General features: G+C 42.0%; 1 protein-coding gene across 4 annotated transcripts in view; it reads left to right on the forward strand.

Moving 5' to 3' along the window:
* LOC120526236 (tyrosine-protein phosphatase non-receptor type 22-like) overlaps positions 1–19,379 on the forward strand; it is a 203,716-nt gene that overhangs the window by 123,278 nt on the left and 61,059 nt on the right. For 2 of the 4 annotated variants that reach the window (XM_039749296.1, XM_039749297.1), the window contains exons 19-24: positions 3,157–3,222; positions 11,239–11,369; positions 11,461–11,488; positions 11,575–11,631; positions 11,878–11,949; positions 14,192–14,257. In XM_039749296.1, coding sequence (XP_039605230.1) covers positions 3,157–3,222; positions 11,239–11,369; positions 11,461–11,488; positions 11,575–11,631; positions 11,878–11,949; positions 14,192–14,257 — 420 coding nt within the window. The remainder of the gene's footprint in view (positions 1–3,156; positions 3,223–11,238; positions 11,370–11,460; positions 11,489–11,574; positions 11,632–11,877; positions 11,950–14,191; positions 14,258–19,379) is intronic. The other 2 variants (XM_039749299.1, XM_039749298.1) reach the window with 2 other exon arrangements.

The raw sequence follows: 19,379 nt of genomic DNA on the forward strand, positions 1-19,379 counted from the left end.
GAAGCTATTGAATTGTGGCCCAGTGTTCTTCTTGAACTCATTTTAAATAACAGTCTTGACTCACTGTACTAATTCCCTTCATAATTTTAAACACTTCAGTTATGTCAACCCATCCTGTTAGAATGAAAAGGTTTAACTCCTCCAGTCTTTCTTCATAATTCATCCCCTGTAGTCCTGGAATCAGCCTAGTCGCTCTTCTATGGACCTTTTCTATTGCTGTTATGTCCTTTTTGTAGCCTGGAGACCAAAACTGCACCCAGTACTCCAGATGAGGCCTCACCAGTGTGTTATAAAGCTTGAGCAGAACCTCCTATGACTTGTACTGCACACATCAAGGCGCTATATAACCTGACACTCTGTTAGCCTTCTTAATGGCTCAGGTCCACTGAGAGCATGTAGACAGTGTTCACTGTGACTCCCAGGTCCTTCTCACAAAGGGTACTTTCAAACTGCAGACCTCCCACTGTGTATTCAAACCTTCCTACATGTAATACTTTACATTTACTGACATTAAATTTGATCTGCCACAAATATGGCCAAGTCTGTACGCTGTCCAAATCCCTCTGTAATGTTTCTTTTAAGTCAGTGTTTCCCAACCTCGGTCCTGTGACTGCAGGTTTTTGTTCCAACCTGATTCTTAATCAGTGACAACACCTGATAACTCTGATCTCATTTAATTAGCTGGTATTATTTTTCTTTTATTCAACATTCAAAAAAAGCACACCAGCATGATTTTTATATTTATAAGACATTTAGAAATATTTCTGCTTTTGCTACAGATTTAAATGCTTAACTCTCTTTCGTTGATTTCATTATATTTTGCCCTTTCTCTGTGCAGTTTTTCCCCTTCGTTGTATCTTATTAATGATAATTAAAAATGAGCAGAGCAGACACGCTGGCAAACAACACTGAATAGTCAAAGGCTGCAAGTACTTTAGCATCAGACCCACTAATTAATAAATAATGGATTAATTAAACAATTAGAACACCTAGAAAAGTAGAATGAAAATGAAGATGAAAATATTGTTAAAAAGAAAAAAGTACATTATTCCCATATAACTGCTTGGTACATTTTCCATCCATCCATTATCCAACCCACTATATCCTAACTACAGGGTCACGGGGGTCTGCTGGAGCCAACCCCAGCCAACACAGGGCGCAAGGCAGGAAACAAACCCATCGGCAAGGCGCCAACCCACCACAAGGCACACACACCAAGCACACACTAGAGACAATTTAGAATCGCCAATGCACCTAACCTGCAATTTGAATCTATATATTTTTACCAAACTTAGTTTTTTATTTTCTGTATTGTTCCCAAAACACAGAACTTGAGAAATAACACATCACTTAATTAGCCCAGGAGTCCAATTCAAAACAGAAACAGAAGCTGGTTGGAACAAAAACCTGCAGCCACAGTGGGCCCCCAGGACCGAGGTTGGGAAACACTGTTTTAGTTTGATGCCCACCCTCTCGTGTGACATTTTTAAATGCTTTCTGAAAGTCCAGATAAATAATATCATAAGCTCCTCTTGGATCAGATCCTTTTGTTTCTTCTTCATAGAATTCCAGCATGTTAGTAAAACATGACCTTCCTCATTTGAACCCTGCTGACTCTTCAGTAAAACTCCGGTTCCTGACTGTGTTGCACAGTCTTTTCCTTAATAATTCTGTCCATTAATTCACCTGTCAACAATAAAAACATAACCACATAATTTCAAACCCGCTTCATTAGGAAGTTGCTTTGTGTCGCAGACATTGTAGCGCAGTGCTTATGGACTTCTGTTTTAATTTGGGAAAATGGTTCAAGAGATTAAAGAGTAAGTAGGCAAGAATCAGAGACAGAAGGTCCGATATTTTAGTAAAATTTACTTATTCAATTATAGCAACATTCAAATACTTATTCAATTATAGCAACATTCAAATACATATAATGCAGTGACAATAGACATACAGAAACAAGATTATGCTTACAATAATATCAAAAGACACAAACTTATGCTTACAGTAATATCAAAAGACCCAGAGCCATCATCCTAGACCAGCAGACTGAGGGAGCCCACTTGTCAGTCTCGTCAGAGGATCAACTCGTTAGCCTAGTCAAAGTACCGGGTGGTGTGCACATTCCCCACGGTTGAGCTTCCAAAGAAACTGAGGACGGAACCTTCCCTTATATACTAATTGAGTGTCCTTGCCCCAAAAGCGGCTTACGTGCAAGCAGTGTATACAGAAGTGATCAGTTTCAGTACACTCCCTTCCACGGGACATGGTGTTGTTTTTCCTCTACTTGGCCTTGACCGATACGGTGCCTAGTACCAGAAGACACAATGAAGCCCCTCGAAGTGAAAAACAACTCCTTACATAGCCTTGGCTGTATCTTTAGAACATTCCCGGCTGTTTTTCCCAAAACATTAGTCTTTGCAGCTGGCTTTGCACTGAAGCGACCAACGCCCATCTGCTTTCCTGATTCCCTTCCTCTCTTTATTTTACCTTTGCTTTTTACAGAGAAAAATCCTTCCATTACAACTTCAAACCCTAAGGATGTGAGTTCAGATCTTGCTACTGACATCGTGTGACCTGAGCAAGGATTTAACCTGTTTGTGCTCCAATTGGAAAAACGAAAAAAAGAAATGTAGCCAATCGTATCTCAAATGTTATATGTCACTTGGAATAAGGGCATTAGACAAATCAGTAAATGTGAAATGTACATAAACATTGTGGGGACTCTAACACTGGAAACAAGTTAGTAACAAGCCCTGCACCATATTAGCTAATCTCAGGGCCCCCATCATGCAGACATCTGCACTTAGGCTCAGCCACACAGGAGACGAAACGAGAATGTGCAGATTATGACAGTGCTGTGAAAAAGTGTTTACCCCCTTCTTAACTGCCACTGTTTTTACATATTTTACACAATAGCCTCAGACCTTTAGGCAAAATGCAATATTAGGGAAAAGAAGTTCAGTTTTTAAATTTATTTTTTCCTTTATTCTAAAAACAAAGTTATCCAAACCCCCCTCGTTTCAATCCCTGGTTGCGGCACATTTAGCAACAATAATCACAACTAAGAGCTTCCTTTAATTTATGCATCAGGTGCAAAGCAGAGAACACCAATGACAAATCATTTTTTTTAATGAAGATGATTTATTTTTACAGAGTCGCCTTCTGCACCTCCACTTCCAGAGCAAATTCTCAGTTCATGTTTACTGGCCAGTGAAGACAGTGAGTAGTAAAAAGTACAAGTTCAATGAAAAGCCTGATTGTATTTTGTCTGACCTTCCGCGCCCTGCTTCTGCTTTAGTTTCTCCTTCCTCCAAACTCTCTCTTTGTCCTTTCTGATTATTCTGGGGCTCTTATTTGACCCATGTGCGCCATCTGTCCATCTCGTATCAGCCTCTCAAGAAGCCTGTCTGTCTTGTTCACGTTTGCTTGTATGTTGATGAGTTCATATACAAATAATGTCTAATTTTTGTTTTTCACAAAACTATCTCAAGAACTTTAAAGAATTTGTTTCAAAATTCATTTTACTAATTTTAATAAAGGGAAACTGCAAAAATACATATACAAATACTAGACAAAAAAACTTTAAATGGCAATTGTTTTAGTTTTATTTTGCAAATACATCTGCCAACGGGGTAAGCATAATTTACTTGATGAGCTTTCTTAAACTAAGCTAACTATTTTTTTTTAAGTCAATAATTCTTACAATAAGGAAAACAAGACTTTGTCATGATATAAATACTTTTCACAGGCTTAGATTTCATTTTTTGCGGTGTAGCCAAAGCTATTTTCCCTCTGGAAAACAGAGAAAGGAACATTAGAGACACACAACAAACCAGTGTTGGGCAGAATACCCTAAAGAAGTATTTAATTACTGAATACTGAACACACAGTCCTTAATGTATTCAGATTTGTATTTGGATTGAATACTCAAAAAGTGTAACTTATTCTGAATAATTTATGAATACTTTTTTTAAATACTTTCAGGAGTTGATATACAGTATAATGTAAGTGTCATGAAGGACAGATGGATATGCTGGCTGGATGGGAAAAGGACTTCTTGTCTGGTCAGGGGTATATAAAGGATGGAGCACCCGAAGCCGGAGGCCATGAGCAGTTGCATCCCCCATATGACAGTTGGCTGTCTGTCCTTCATGACACTTACAATAGCCTAGTTCATAAAAATGGTAGAACAATTTAAACATTTTTAAACTAAATTGGGACCTGAAAATGCACTTTAAAACCACATAAAACAGAAGCTCTGTTTTTACCGTTCATCAAAAACAAGGGAAAACAACTTTTTTTGGAAACTTTTATTAATAAAAGCTGAATATTTGGAGTGTTCATCCATCCATCCATCCTCTTCCGCTTATCCTGGGTCAGGTCACGGGAGCAGCAGCTTAAGAAGAGAGGCCCAGACTTCCCTCTCCCGGGCCACATCTTCTAGCTCTTTCGGTAGGATCCCAAGACGTTTCCAGGCCAGCCGGGAGACATAGTCCCTCCAGCGTGTCCTGGGTCTTCCCCGGGACTTCCTCCCGGTTGGACGTGCCCAGAACACTTCACCAGGGAGGCGTCCAGGAGGCATCCTGATCAGATGCCCGAGCCACCTCATCTGACTCCTCTCGATGCGGAGGAGCAGCAGCTTTATTCTGAGTCCCTCCCGGATGACTGAGCTTCTCACCCTATCTTTAAGGGAAAGCCCAGACACCCTGCGGAGGAAACTCATTTCAGCCGCTTGTATTCGCGATCTCGTTCTTCCATGACCATAGGTGAGGGTAGGAACGTAGATCGACTGGTAAATTGAGAGCTTTGCCTTACGGCTCAGCTCTTTTTTCACCACGGATGCCGCACTAATCCGCCTGTCGATCTCACAGTCCATTCTTCCCTCACTCGTGTACAAGAGTGTGTTTAAGCGATTTTCACCTTGTGGAGTTGTTCAAACTTTAAGAAATAAACTTAAGATTATCATAATACATTGCCGCACCCACTACAAGACGAAACAACTTGGAATCCCAGTTTAAATTGGGACCGAGTGCTGCCGTGCAGCGGGCAATGCCTCAGCACCACACCAGTTCTGATCCCCAACAGACCTGACCCTCTTGGCTCTCCAACGGTTTCGACTCTTCCAGGGATGGCACTTTAAAGGGCTTTCCCTCACTCCCTTCATGATGCGAACAGCCTCTCTATGGGTGGCTACAGCAGAGCTACACCCGCGGAGAGCACAAAGGAGTCTTTTCTGTCATCTTGGAGCTTTGTGAAGTTTTTTTAACCCCCAAGTTGGAGGACCGCTTGCAGGGCCGGATGCAGTTTACCGTCATACCCAGGACTCAGAGATATACCCACATCTAATATTCCTTCAGATTTTGAGCAGTGAAGATTAATAATAAATTTTAGAAAAAGCTAGTGTTCTTAATTTATTCTGTAACTAGCAAAATACCCACACTTCGCAGCGGTGAAGTACTGCCTTAAAATTTTTATTAAGAAGAAAAGTAAACCTTTTTAAACTGAGGGAAAATATGCCAATAATTATTTGTTAAGGATCTCTTTGTATACCACATTGTCAGTTCGGCCCTCCGGTTGTAATATGACCAAGCTGTGCGCTGAGCTTACTCTTGAGCATGCAACGTACAGTTGGCCATGTGAACAGTAATCTTGTTTCAAATCTCACAACTTGGATTGCTGCTGTCATAATCGGTTTGAGTTTCATGGTTTGTTTCAATGACGACAGTATTTGTAGGACTTGTGTTGAAGTGACATTCGGCATCTGTCAAGCGTTGTAAGTATACAACCGGTTTCATCGATAACTTCACATCCAGCTTTTGAGAGTTTAAACATTCATAAACATCAAAGTGTCAACTACTGAAATCGTCACCTGTGAATCTAAGATGTTTAAGAGTCATTGGCGGTTGTCCAAAGGTGTAAAATATTTGGCCATTTCGGTACACTTGAAAGCGACAACCGAACAATTCAGCGGCAGCCATCAACTCACACGCAGATGCATAGGTGAAGGGCTTAAGCATTTCACTCTTCTAGTGCTCCTGTGTATTATAATTATCTCATGTACCGTCATCAGTCCACACCTTGAACCTGTCCCAGTCATTCAATACATAAGACACAATGTTCCTCCAGATATCAAGATTGAGCCTGATATGGCCGTGCAATATGTAACAAAGAGAATGGAAAAGATAGGTGCCATCTCCGGGCATGGAAACCACTCGGTAAGTGACAGTTCTTTGATCGATGGTGATCACCTCAATAGACATGGTAATGGGGGTACGGTTGGAATGATAAAGAAAATGGGTACCTGAACAATGTAAACTAATTCTAAAATACCTACACAATAGCTATAATCGTAATAAATGAACAATAAAACAGCGGAGAAGCCGTGGATTAAATAAAAAGGCTGCAGTTATCAGCAGGGAGGCGTGAATCCCGTGGCGAAGCAAGGAAGGGAATGAAGAGACCGGAGCGACGGACGGCCTTATATAGGCAGGCAGCCAACAACGGGAGGCGATGAGATGGGGGACCCAACGCCGCCTCACCCGGTGACCGAGCTGCAGGCTATGGACGTATATATGTACATAAGTAGGATTCAGTTAGCGTTGGGAACCCGCGTACCAAATTTCTTGAAGATGGGCCCATAGGTAACAAAGACCGTCAATATGGCGGCCGACAGTAGCATCATACCAACGAAATAAGTATGTACATCGGTTTCAGTTAGCGCAAGGAAGCCACCTACCAAATTTCGTGAAGATGGGGCCATAAATAAGAAAGTTCAACATGGTGGATGTTGTCGACCGTTATGACCGTTACGCGTAGAATTTCTAAATGAAACCTGCTTAATGTTTTTAAGTAAGCTGTAAGGAATAAGCCTGCCAAATTTCAGCCTTCTACCTACATGGGAAGTTGGACAATTAGTGATGAGTGAGTGAGTGAGTCAGTGAGGGCTTTGCCTTTTATTAGTATAGATTTTGATCACCACTGTATATTTTCAATCTGTGGTTGATTTACTCCGTGGATATGGAGGGCTGACTGTACATGATTTTTTTAGGAGATATTATTCAACTTAATAACGTTAACTGTATTCTTGAATGCATCTTTAAAGCTGAATCCTAAATTCTTACTTTATATTCTGAATACGTAATGCTGGTGCTTGTATTCTGGCACAGCCCAACCCTGCAACCAACACCTGATGAGGAGGGTCTTGCAGCTGAATGTTTGTGTGTCTAAACTTCTTTACTCTTTCTTTCTTTCAGAGTGGCAATAACCTCAGCCATTTTGTTTTTCTTTGTACAGATGTAAGCTAACACAGCCATTCACTTTCTTTACCTTTAAAGGCTCTGATCTGGGTGCCCTGTAGTGGCGCAGTTGTTAATGCACCTGCCTCGCTGCTCCAGAGTCCTGGTTTCACTGATAAAGTGGAAAATGCATGTTTTGCCAGGTCCGTGTTAATGTTTTGTCAGGTATTCTGGTTTTCCTCCAACATCCTGCAGGTGTTGCTATCTTAACTGCCTTGCATGAGTCAATGTAGGCCTGTTTATGATTGTGACCTGTCATGGGCTGGTATCCTTTCCAGGGTTGGTTTGTGTTTTGCTGGATTGGCTCCTGCACTTGTGACTGAGTCCTAACACTCTTAAGTGTATTTCAGTGTGGATGGATGGATGGCCAAAGCACATATTATTCTGATATATTCCATGCCAAAATGGTCTGTTATTTCTCTCTGACACTTCGTATATCTTTGATATTTTTGACTCTAATGTGACTCCCATGTGCTATCCATTTAAACATTATGAAACCATTATGTGTGCTATGTCCAATTCGGCGATGCATTTTATGTGAACCCCATGGACTATAATTAGTTCAGTATGTTCCATTTATACCTCTTGCCTATCTGTTTGTCATTTATTTCATGTTTAAGTTCAAATTTATTGTCACGTCCATGCAGTACAATGAAATTTTTATTGCAAGCCCCCCACAGACTAGTGACAGCAGTTCAGTACCAACATTAGATACTGAACATAATGTTTTACAGTGGCGTGCAAAGTTATTCAATCCCCATGAAAGTCATCATTATTTTCTTCTTGACATATTTTCCACTTATCATGCAGAAAATGTTGATGACTTTCAAGGGGATTGAATAGTTTTGAATGCCACTGAAAATAAATACATAAGGACTGTAAATAAAAAACTTGACTGTGGACAGTTCTGCATAATCATGAGCTTGCTGTCTGTCTGACCAGGTTAACGAGAGCACCTCTGATCGTTGCAGTTCAAAATACCCTTCACTACTTTGATGGCCGCCTTCATCACCATTGGATTGGTTTAGAAGTGTGATGCTCAGTGAGCCGTCTAATTGTTCCCAGCCAGTTTTAAGCAAAATTCACTCTTGGTTGTCTCCAGATGTTTATATATTACTAGACATTAAGCCCGTTACAATAACGGGCGCTAGAACAGTGGTGCATAAATATTAGTATGAACAGTCTATATTAAAAGGCAAGGGACCTTGTATGTGGCTGTAATATGCGTCACTGTATTGTGTGCCTTTAATTTTCTCTCTCAGTAATACTGGTTTGTATTTCCGTGAAATGCCTGTAATTTTGCCGGACAGTAATACAGTGGAACCTCGGTGGAACCGAAGTAATTTCTCTCATAGGATTGTATGTAAATACAATTAATCCGTTCCAGACTGTATGAACTGTATGTAAATATATATTTTTTTAAGATTTTAAGCACAAATATAGTTAATTACACCATTGAATGCACGGCATAATAGTAAACTAAATGTAAAAACATTGACTAACACTAAGAAAACCTTGAACAACAGAGAAAACTAACACTGCAAGAGTTCACACTATAGCCTTACGACCCACTCGCTAAAAACACCTTTTTTAATGAGTTTTAAGCACAGGGAAAAAAATGAACATTTGAATAATCCGTAATCTAATAAACAACCAAGAAAAGTAACATTGCAACAATGCACGCGTTCGTCTGTGTGTGTCTGTCTCTGTCGCGGGCCTACGTGTGTGTGTGTGTGTGTGTGCGTGCATGCGGGCGGGCAGGCGGGCGTGTGTGTCTGTCTCGGCGCGCGTGTTTGTGGCGGGCGGGCCTGCGTGCGTGTGTGTCTGTCCCCCAAGCGGGCTTGCCTGTGTGTGTCTGTCTCTCGCGCGGGCCTGCCTGCCTCGGTGTGTGTGTGCATGCGTGCGGGCGGGCGGGTTGCAGGCGGGGTGGTGTGTCTGTCTCTGTGGCTGGCCGGCGTGCGTGTGTGTGCGTGTATGTCTCTGTCTCGGGCCTGCGTGCGTGCGTGCGTGTGTGTGCGAGTGTGTCTGTCCCCTGTGCGGGCTTGCCTGTGTGAGTGTGTCTCTCGCGCGGGCCTGCCTGCCTCCATGTGTGTGTGTGTGTGTGTGTGTGCGTGTGTGTCTGTCTGTCTGCCTGTCACGCCGGCCTGCCTGCCTGCCTGCCTGCGTGCGTGTCTGTCTGTCTGTCTGTCTCTCCCGCGCACGCACCTGTGTGTGTCTCTCTGCACACACAGGGAATGCACAGGAAGAGACTGAACACGTGCCGTGTGGCCCCGCGCATGCGCACTTCACCAGAAGACACACACACACATGGACACCTGGACGCACACAGGGGTTTTATTAAAGAGGATATGTCTTGCATCAGCGAGACTAGAGTGGACAAAAGCTGCTGCCTGGCTGCTTCACTGGTTGCAGCTTTATGGGAGACTTTAAGTTAGCTGGATGGAAGTCATATGGTCGGATGAAACCACAGTTGACCTTTCTGGCCATGGTGTAAGCCAAACACTTCACATTATAAAAGCACACCACCCCTCCTGTGAATGCTGGTGATGGCAGAATCTTGATGAGGGGGGTGTTTCTCTGCTACAGGCCCTGGAAGGCTTGTGTGGGTAGAGTAGAACATGAAATGCAACAAAGTGCAAAGTGCAACAAGAATAGTTTGGTGGAAAACCTAATGCAATGTGCAAGAAATCCGTGTCTTCGTAGGAGAATTGTTTTCCAGCAAAACAACAACCCCAAACATAAAGCCAAAGAAAGCTACACGGGAATGGCTCCAAAACAGCAATGTGAATGTCCTGGAGTGGCTGAGTGAATTTTTGGCTGGCCTTGACAAAGGCTGTTCATGCATGCAACTTGACAGAGCCCGAGCAGCTTTGCAAAGAAGAATGAAGAGAAGTGGAAGTGTGCAGATGTGCAAAGATGATGGAGAAAGAGAAACCTGAGCATCCAGATTCAAGGCTGTCATGGCTGCCAAACATACATCTGCTAAACACTGACTTGATTGGAGTGAATACTTATGAAGTCAGTACTTATCATAAATGAAGACCACTTATAAAGATCTCTTTCCAATTTGATATTCAATTTGATCAATAAAGCCCAATTAAATCCACTGTGATTCAAAAAATGTGAAAACTCCCAAAGAGGGTGAATACTTTTTCAAGGCCCTCTATGTCCTGAACTGCGTGCTTGCAATACTCCGAGCGGACTTCAGTGTCCTGTGTATTGCTTTGTGGTGCTGAGATTAATAATTACAGTATCAGGAGCATGGACACCAGTGTCAACCTATAGATGTTAGTCAGAGTAGATGGAGACATCCAGGCTTTCACCAGATATTTGAGCAATTCAGTTTTTATTGCCCACTTTAGATCACCAGAGATGGTCACATCAACAAATCTGAACTTGCTGAACATCTCCACAGTATCCACTCTGATGTAAATTTCAATGTGGTCCACTTACTATTTCTTAAAGTCTATGACCAAGTATTTGGTTTAATTGACATTACAGGACATGTAATTGTCAGAAGGAACATTTTTTTCCTCTGTAAGCCATCTCATTAGTGTTATGGATCAGGCTTGCAATGACAATATCATCAGCAAATTTAATAATGGAGTTGGATCTGTGCCCAGCTACCCAGTCATAGCAGGGGGTTGGCACACTACCTGGTGGAGTGCCCTTGTTCAGGATCAGAATGGAGGAAACACTGGTATTTGCCAGTTAGTCCGTCAATCAGTGGTTCGAGAGGCTTGGTTGGAGTTCGAGGAGTGAGGGTTGTGGCCAGCATAGATAGCTCAGATTTATAGCTCTTATAGCTGTAGCTTGACCAGTGTGTGATGTCTGCCGAGTGCTGATCCAAATTCCAAAAGGATAATATCTGCCCTTCTTAAATGATACAGGTCTTATATCACCCATAACCTACCTCTTGGTGCCTTTCTCCTTCCTACAGCTCCACCAGAGGAAGCCTTGAAGCCCATGGCAGTCTTGGACTCCATACTGACTGAAATTCCTTCAGAATGTAGCATTTCGCTGAACACCAACACTCCTCCAATGTCTGATAAAGCCACGGCCATGAGCAAGGTACAACTATATTAACATTTTATTAACATTAGCTTTTCGCTCTTCCTCTTATTGAAATTGTTCTCCTTGACATTGTTTTTGTCTCCTTCAGAATCTGGAAGTGAGAAGGTCCGGCTTGGGTAAGTGTGCCCAAAAATAATCAAAAAATGAAATTCTTATGGATATTGCAGCTTTATATTCAGGTTGCTTTTTTTTTTCCTCACAGAGCCCCTTGCTGTCATTCCATTCTTATCAGGTGCTGTAAATCTGGAAGAGGAAGCTGGTGAGTCCCCAGTTATGTGATGTCTGTGCCTAACTCTATGAGTGTCTAAAATTCAGTCATACTTGGAATGACTGTAGATGGCAGTGAGGAACGTCCCATCACATTGCAAATGTTTTGGTGCAGTTTCCATATTAATAGCTAAGGAAGTACGCTCTACTTCTGTATTTCAATGTGTTCTTTTTCATGTATCAACATACAACACCATTTTTAGTAGTTAACCATTTTATTTACATTTTCTTTTCCTAGAACTACTGTTTCTGTCAACTCCACCACAGCCAAAAACAAATGATGAACTTTCATTACCCGAAACCAAAGATGGCAAGTGACTCGATTTTTTTATATCTAATATTCTAATATATGTCTCTTCTGGATGATGTATAGCGCTCTTCATGCTTTCATTTGCCGCCTGGTGTACACAATCATTTATGCCAAGGGAGTTCAGGCCAACATTGGGGGAGCACTAACGTATTTACATTAATCAGAAACAGAAAAAGTTACTAAATATGTTATAGAGTTACTTAATATAAAAGGTAATGCATTACAAACTGTCTTAGTTTTTCATCTTTTGTATAAAAAACTGCACATGTGACTAGTCTGCATTTCTTATTAAATCGTAAGCCCACAGCTGACCAATGTTGGTGGCGTGCAAGCCAAATAATTGCACTTTCGTATCAAAAATCATTTTTTTTACATCGCCAAGAAATACGTCACCACTGTATGAGCTGACATTGCATCAGGCAAATAAGCAGCTTCAGTGCCATCTGCAAAGCCAATACAAACGGCAAGCCTGTCAAAGTTGCATTCGAATTCTAACTAGTGCGAACATGCTACCTAAAAGAGCGACATAAAAGAGCAATAATCGATTGGCACTTGGTGCCCGCGAGCACCACCCCACGCTGCAGTATGAAATAACTCAATCATGATGACTGTGCCTTTGTGTTGATACTTTAAAGCAGCACACTGTATTACAATTTCTGAACAATTTAACATACAGGTGGGCTGCATATAATTTAAATCCATAGTCTGACAACATAATGAAATAGACGATCCTTCTACTTTTTGCAGTCAGGTAGAAGACCTTTTGTGGACCAGTGTCTGATAACTCCTGACTAGTGCATCTGTTTGTGGGGGATTAGGTGCCCAAGTCTCCCTTTAGACTCAGCACATGGCTGCACATCACATTTTATGAAAATCAAACTGCCACTTTAACATAAAACACAGCCAAAAACAAATGTGCACAAATTGTAGTATTAATTAAAATGTACAAAATATAAAAAATCTAGCTGTGTTACACATCTAAGACTGGTTGAAATCTTAAGTAGTCAATGTAGACCTCAACGTTAACCTTTGCAGTGGAATGTATTTTGTAATACATACTGTATAGTGATGAAATGCTCTGCATTTGTCATTCCAACAGATGGCACATCACAAACATTTGCAGTGGTGTCTGTTCATTTTTTTTTTCCTGCGACTCAACTTAGCCTACTTAGTATCTTCAAGACCCAGATATGCTGCCAAAATGTTATCAGGGGATGGAGTTCCCTTTGGGAACTGCCACTGAAAGTCAGCCTGGGGAGGACGGTGTGTCACCTTTGGGGAAACACAAGTCGTAGCAGAGTAATGTTGATTGCTTAAACTGCCTGTGAAGACCCATCCCAAGACCCTGTAAACCATACATGACCCTTTCCCATTGGATACAAAATTGAATGTTGACTCGGCACAACCCAAAATCAGGAAACCCCCAACCGAACGCATAGTTTATGAAACTATGATTTGTAGTAATAAAATGCACTACAACACATGTTTGTGAGGCGTCATCTGTTGGAATGACAAATGCAATGCATATGTCCCTTTTATGTGCCATTTGGTATAGAATTCTTAAAAGCATTGTTAACGTTTGTGATTCGCCATCTGTTGAAATGAAATTTGCATTTTATTACTACAAATGTTTGTGATGTGCCAGCTGTTAAAATAAAAGAAAGATTGCAACAGAAAGATACACAGAGACGCAGACATATATTCACTTATCATTTCGTTAAGGTGAATTGATGTGTCTTTTTCAATTGGTTTGTTGCACCTATGTGCCAAGCACCCTCTGCACCCACCTTATTTCAAGAAATGCAGCAATGCTCAGAAGGAGCATGAAAAAAGTAAAAAAAAGTGACACAAATTATTTTTTTAAGTAACGCAGATAAAATTAATATTCCTTTACATTACTTATTACTTTAAAATGTAATATGACTACGTAATGTGCTTTACTTTAAACGCATCACCTCCAACACCAACCTTGCCACGCTTCATCAGGTGGGGTGTCTTTTACACTTTTTCACTTCCAAGATCCTACATAGTACGGTCTCCCTTCTTCACATCATTGTGTAGACCCTTAACCATAATGCTCATAGAGCCAAAGGAAGCCTGTAAAAACCAACCCTAAGGTTACCTCCAGGACAAGACCCAGGACCCCTGCTGGAGTTAGCGGCATTCCTCTTTATCGATAAGGCTACCACCGAGTGATTCCATCTGCTTTAGCGGTTATCAATAAATCCATTTGTCGTTGCAGAGTCTCCTTCTACACCTCCACTTCCAGAGCGAACTCCCCATTCTTTTATGTTGGCTAGTGAAGACTGTGAGTATAGATTCAAGCAGCAGTCTTGCTGAGTTTGTGCTGTCTGACACCATTTGACTTTCTGTTCTCATAAGAGCTTCCTCTATCTGTGCCTGATGTCTCTGCAACCTTGAGCCATTCCTGACTTTTGAAGGGCCGTGCCTTCAAGGCAGAAGCCCTCGCTCCCATCACTTCTTGTTTTTAAAACTTTTAGCAGCCTCCTACCAGCTAGTCAGTCCAAAATCATCTGACATTGTTTCTGGCACCCATGCAGGTTTCATTTCAGGGACGCTGTTCAAAGTGATAGAGTTTATTGCCAACTGGCAGCACCTGTGGACTTAAACTAGTGGGCAGAGATGTTAGTGTGGGTTTTGTTCTCTGTGCCCTCTGCTATCTTGGTGCCACCCTAACCCCTGGCAGTTTCTTGCTAGCCACTGACTGATGCATCTTGTACCATCGGGGTAGTCAGGGGGTGGAAATTTAAACACCACAAGTGCAGGGCTTGGGGATAAATAGGTGTGTCCTCTGTAATGTTTGGTGCAAAGTCCCATTTATCATTGATTTACCTTTTTACTCCACCATTTAAAATTACAAATCCAACAATTCATGTGTTGATTAAAGTGTGCATTGCAGACTTTCATTTAAGGGGATTTGCATACATTTCGATCACAGCATATAAGAATAACAACACTTTTTCTACATTGCCCTCCTATTTCAGGGCACTATAATATTTGGGACAATTGGCATCACAGGTGTTTCTGATTCCTCAGGTGTGCTTCACTGCTTCATAAGATACCTCGGTGTGCTTCTACCCTTTGGAGTCTATAGTTGCCATTGTTCAACATGTCCCTTTGGAGTCTATAGTTGCCATTGTTCAACATGTAGGCAAGAGCTGTGCCAGAGAAAGTCAAAGAAATCATTATGAGGCTGAAAAACAAGAATAAAACCATTAGAGGCATCATTAAAACCCTTGGATGACCTAAATGGACTGAAATTTCATTAAAAGAAATCTGTATTGCTCTGGTGAACTCAGTAATTGCAAAACGACTGGAAGGTCATGGAAGACCTTCACTGCTGATGACAGAAGAACCTTCTTATTCTGCTTCTTCTTCTTCTTCTTCTTCTGCTGCTGCTGCTCCTCCTTCTCCTCCTCCTCCTCCCAGCATTGCCACAGCAGATCATCTTTTTCCATATCTTCCTGTCCTCTGCATCTTGCTCTGTTACACCCACCATCTGTATGTCCTCTCTCACCACATCCATAAACCTCCTCTTAGGCCTTCCTCTTTTCCTCTTAAATGGAAGCTCTATCCTTCATTCTTATCCCAAAATACCCAGCATCGCTCCTCTGCACATGTCCAAGCCAATGCAATTTCTCCTCTCTGACTTTGTCTCCCAACCGTTCAACGTGAGCTGACCCTCTAATGTTCTCATTTCTAATCCTGTCCATCCTTGTCACACCCAACGCAAATCTTAACATGTTTAACTCTGCCACCTCCAGCTCTGTCTCCTGTTTTTTGCTCAATGCCACCATCTCCAAACCATATAACATAGCTGTTCTCACTATTGTCTTGTAGAACTTCCCTTTCACTCTTGCTAGTATCTGTCTGTCACAAATCACTCCTGACACTCTTCTCCACCTACTCCACCCTGCCTGCACACTCCTCTTCACCTCTCTTCCACACTCCCTGTTACTCTGTACTGTTGATCCCAAGTATTTAAGCCCTTCCACCTTTGCCAACTCAACTCCCTGATCCTCAACATTCCTCTGATATCTCTCTCATTCACACACATGTATTCTGTCTTGTTCCTACTAACCTTCATTCCTTTCCTCTCTAGAGCAAACCTCCAACTCTTTAGGGTCTCCTCTATCTGCTCCCTACTCTCACTATAGATCACAATGTCATCTGCAAACATCATAGTCCATGGGGACTCCTGTCTAATCTCGTCTATCACCTTGAATGCATCCGTCACTCCTACTGCAGACCTCACGACTGTCACGATCCCCTCGTACATATCTAGTACCACTCTTACATACTTCTCTGCTACTCCCGACTTCCTCCAACAATACCACAACTCCTCTCTAGGCACCCTGTCATATGCTTTCTCTAAGTCCACAAAGACAAAATGCAGCTCCTTCTGTCCTTCTCTATACTTATCCATCAACACCCTCAGAGCAAACATCACATCTGTAGTGTTCTTTCCTGGCATGAAACCATACTGCTGCTCACTAATTATCACTTCCCTTCTTAACCTGTATTCCACTACTCTGTCCCATAACTTCATGCTGTGGCTCATCAGTTGTATCCCTCTGTGGTTACTACAGTTCTGCAGATCTCCCTTATTTTTAAAAATCAGTACTAGTACACTTATTCCCCATTCCTCATCATCCTCTCACTTTCGCAGATTGCATTAAACAATTTGGTTAAAATCTGCATTGCCATCTCTCCTAAATATTCCATGCTTCCACAGGTATGTCATCTGGACCAGTGGGCTTTCCATTCTTCATCCTCTTCATAATTGTCCTTACTTCCTCCTTGCTAATCTGTTTCACTTCCTGATTCACTATCTCCAAATCATCCAGCCTTCTCTCTTTCTCATTTTCTTCATTCATCAGCCTCTCAAAGTACTCTTTCCATCTGCTCAATGCACACTCCACACTTGTGAGTACCTTTCCTTTATCACCCTAACCTGCTGCACATCTTTCCCAGTTTGATCCCTCTTTCTAGCCAGTCGGTACAGGCCCTTTTCTCTCACCTTAGTGCCCATAGTGCCATCATATGCCTTTTCCTTAGCCTTTCCCACCTCTCTCTTCACCTTACACCATATCTGCTTGTACTCTTGCCTACTTTCTGCATCTCTCTAACTATCCCACCTCTTTTTCGCCAACCTCTTCCTCTGTATACTCTCCTGTACTTCTCCATTACACCAACAAGGTTTCCTTTTGCTCCTTCATCTGTCCTCCTGTCCATCTGTTCTCTTACTACTAATGCTGTAGTCTTACTTCTTCCCTGAACTCAACCTTGCAGTCTTTCTTTTTCAACTTTTCGATCCTTGGCTCTGCCATCACTCTCCTCCTCTTCTTGATATCCACTGTCGTCCTATGGACCACCATCCTATGCTGCCTAACAACGCTTTCCCCTGCCACAACTTTTCAATCTCCAGTCTCCTTCAGTCTGACCCTCCTGCATAGGATGTACTCTACCTGTGTGCATCCTCATCCACTCTTGTATGTTACCCTGAGTTCCTCCCTCTTCTTAAAATACATATTCACCACAGCCATGTCCATTCTTTTCGCAAAATCTGCTACTATCCAAACTTCTTTATTCCTCTCCTTGACACCATAACTATCCTTCACCTCCTCATCCCCTATATTGCCTTCACCAACATGTCCATTGAAATCTGCTCCAATCACCACTCTCTCTCCCTTGGGTACATTCTCCAGCACTTCATCCAACTCACTCCAGAAATCTTCTTTCACATCCATTGCACACCCAAATTGCAGGGCATATGCACTAACAACATTCATCATCACACTTTCAATTTCCAGTGTGATGGAAATCCATCACTCTGTCCAGCGCTCTTTTCACCTCCAAAACACTCTTGATATACTGTTCCCATTTCTCCTCACATGCACACCGTGGTAGAACAATTAGAATTTTCCATCTGGTCTCTTGCACGCACAATATATCAGCCATCCTTCTCTCCATCATATTGGCTAACTCTCTCCCCATACCAGTCATACTGCCAACATTCAAAGTTCCTACCCTCACTTCCACTTTCTTTGCCTTCCTCTTCTTATCCTGCCTCCAGACACGTCTCCGCCCTCTTATTCTCCTTCTTCAGCCAACAGTAGCCCAGTTTGCGCCAGCACCCTGTTGGCTAACAGTACTGGTGGCGGCTGTTGTTACCTGGGCATCGACTGATCCGGTATGGAAATTTTTATTGTTGTCCGTATGTTGATCTGGCAAAATTTTACACTGAATGCCTTTCCTGACGTAACCCTCCCCATTTATCCAGGCTTGGACCGGCACAAAGAAACACACTGGTTTGTATATCCCCTGTGGCTGGGTTAGAAGAATCTTCACTATGGTAAAGAAAAAGTCCCAAACACCTGTCCAACAGATCAGAAACAGTTTTTAGGAAGCAGATGTAGTTTTATCATAGATGATTATTTGCAGAAGACTGCATGAACAGAAACACAGAGGCCACACTACAAGATGCAAACCACTAGTTAGACACAAAAACAGGGTGGCCAGATTACAGTTTGTGAAAAAGTACTTAAAAGAGTCTGAAGAATTCTGCCACAAGGGTCTTGTAGACAAACAAGACAAAGACAAACCTGCATCAGAGTGATTTCAAGAGCAAAGTATGGAGACGAAAAGGGACTGCCCAAGACCTAAAGGAGGCCACCTTATTTGTTAGACATGCTGCTGGGGGTGTTATGATGTTTGAATGTATGGCTGCCAAATGTCCTGACACACTTCTCTTCATTGATGGTGGAACTGCTGATGGCAGTGGCACAGTGTATTCTGAGGTGTATAGAAACATCTGATCTGCTCGAGCTTCAATAAATGAATAGCACTTCATCCTACAACAAGGTAATGATCCAAACGTACTTCTGTACCAACACAGTAGTTTGTCAAAGGTAAAAAATGGAAAATTCTTGAATGGCCAAGCCAGTTGTCCGATTTTAATCAAATAGAGCAGGCCTTCCATATGATGAAGAGAAACCTTAAGTAGACAAGTCCCCGTAACAAGCAGGAGATGAAGATGGCTGTATTAGAGGCTTGGTAGAGCATCACCAGAGAAAATCCTCACCACCTGGTGATGTCTATGAATCGCAGACTTCAAGCAGGTATTGCATGTAAGTAAAATACGACAAAGTGCAAAACATGACTGCTGCCATTGTTATGTCCCAGGCATTATGGTTATCTGAAGTGCGGGGACCATGTACAAAAAGTGTTGTTATTTCTACACGGTGTGACCAACATTTATGCAAATATCCTTAAATAAAAGTTGCAATGTGTACTTTATTCACATCTGAATTGTTTGATTTATAATTTTAACTTGAGGAGCAGAGGGCCACATCATGTAAGAATGTCTTTGCCCAAACATCATGGACGGCACTGTAGGTCTTTTACAC

The sequence above is a fragment of the Polypterus senegalus genome, chromosome 3 (assembly GCF_016835505.1).
Source record: "Polypterus senegalus isolate Bchr_013 chromosome 3, ASM1683550v1, whole genome shotgun sequence".
Taxonomy (NCBI): Eukaryota; Metazoa; Chordata; class Cladistia; order Polypteriformes; family Polypteridae; genus Polypterus; species Polypterus senegalus.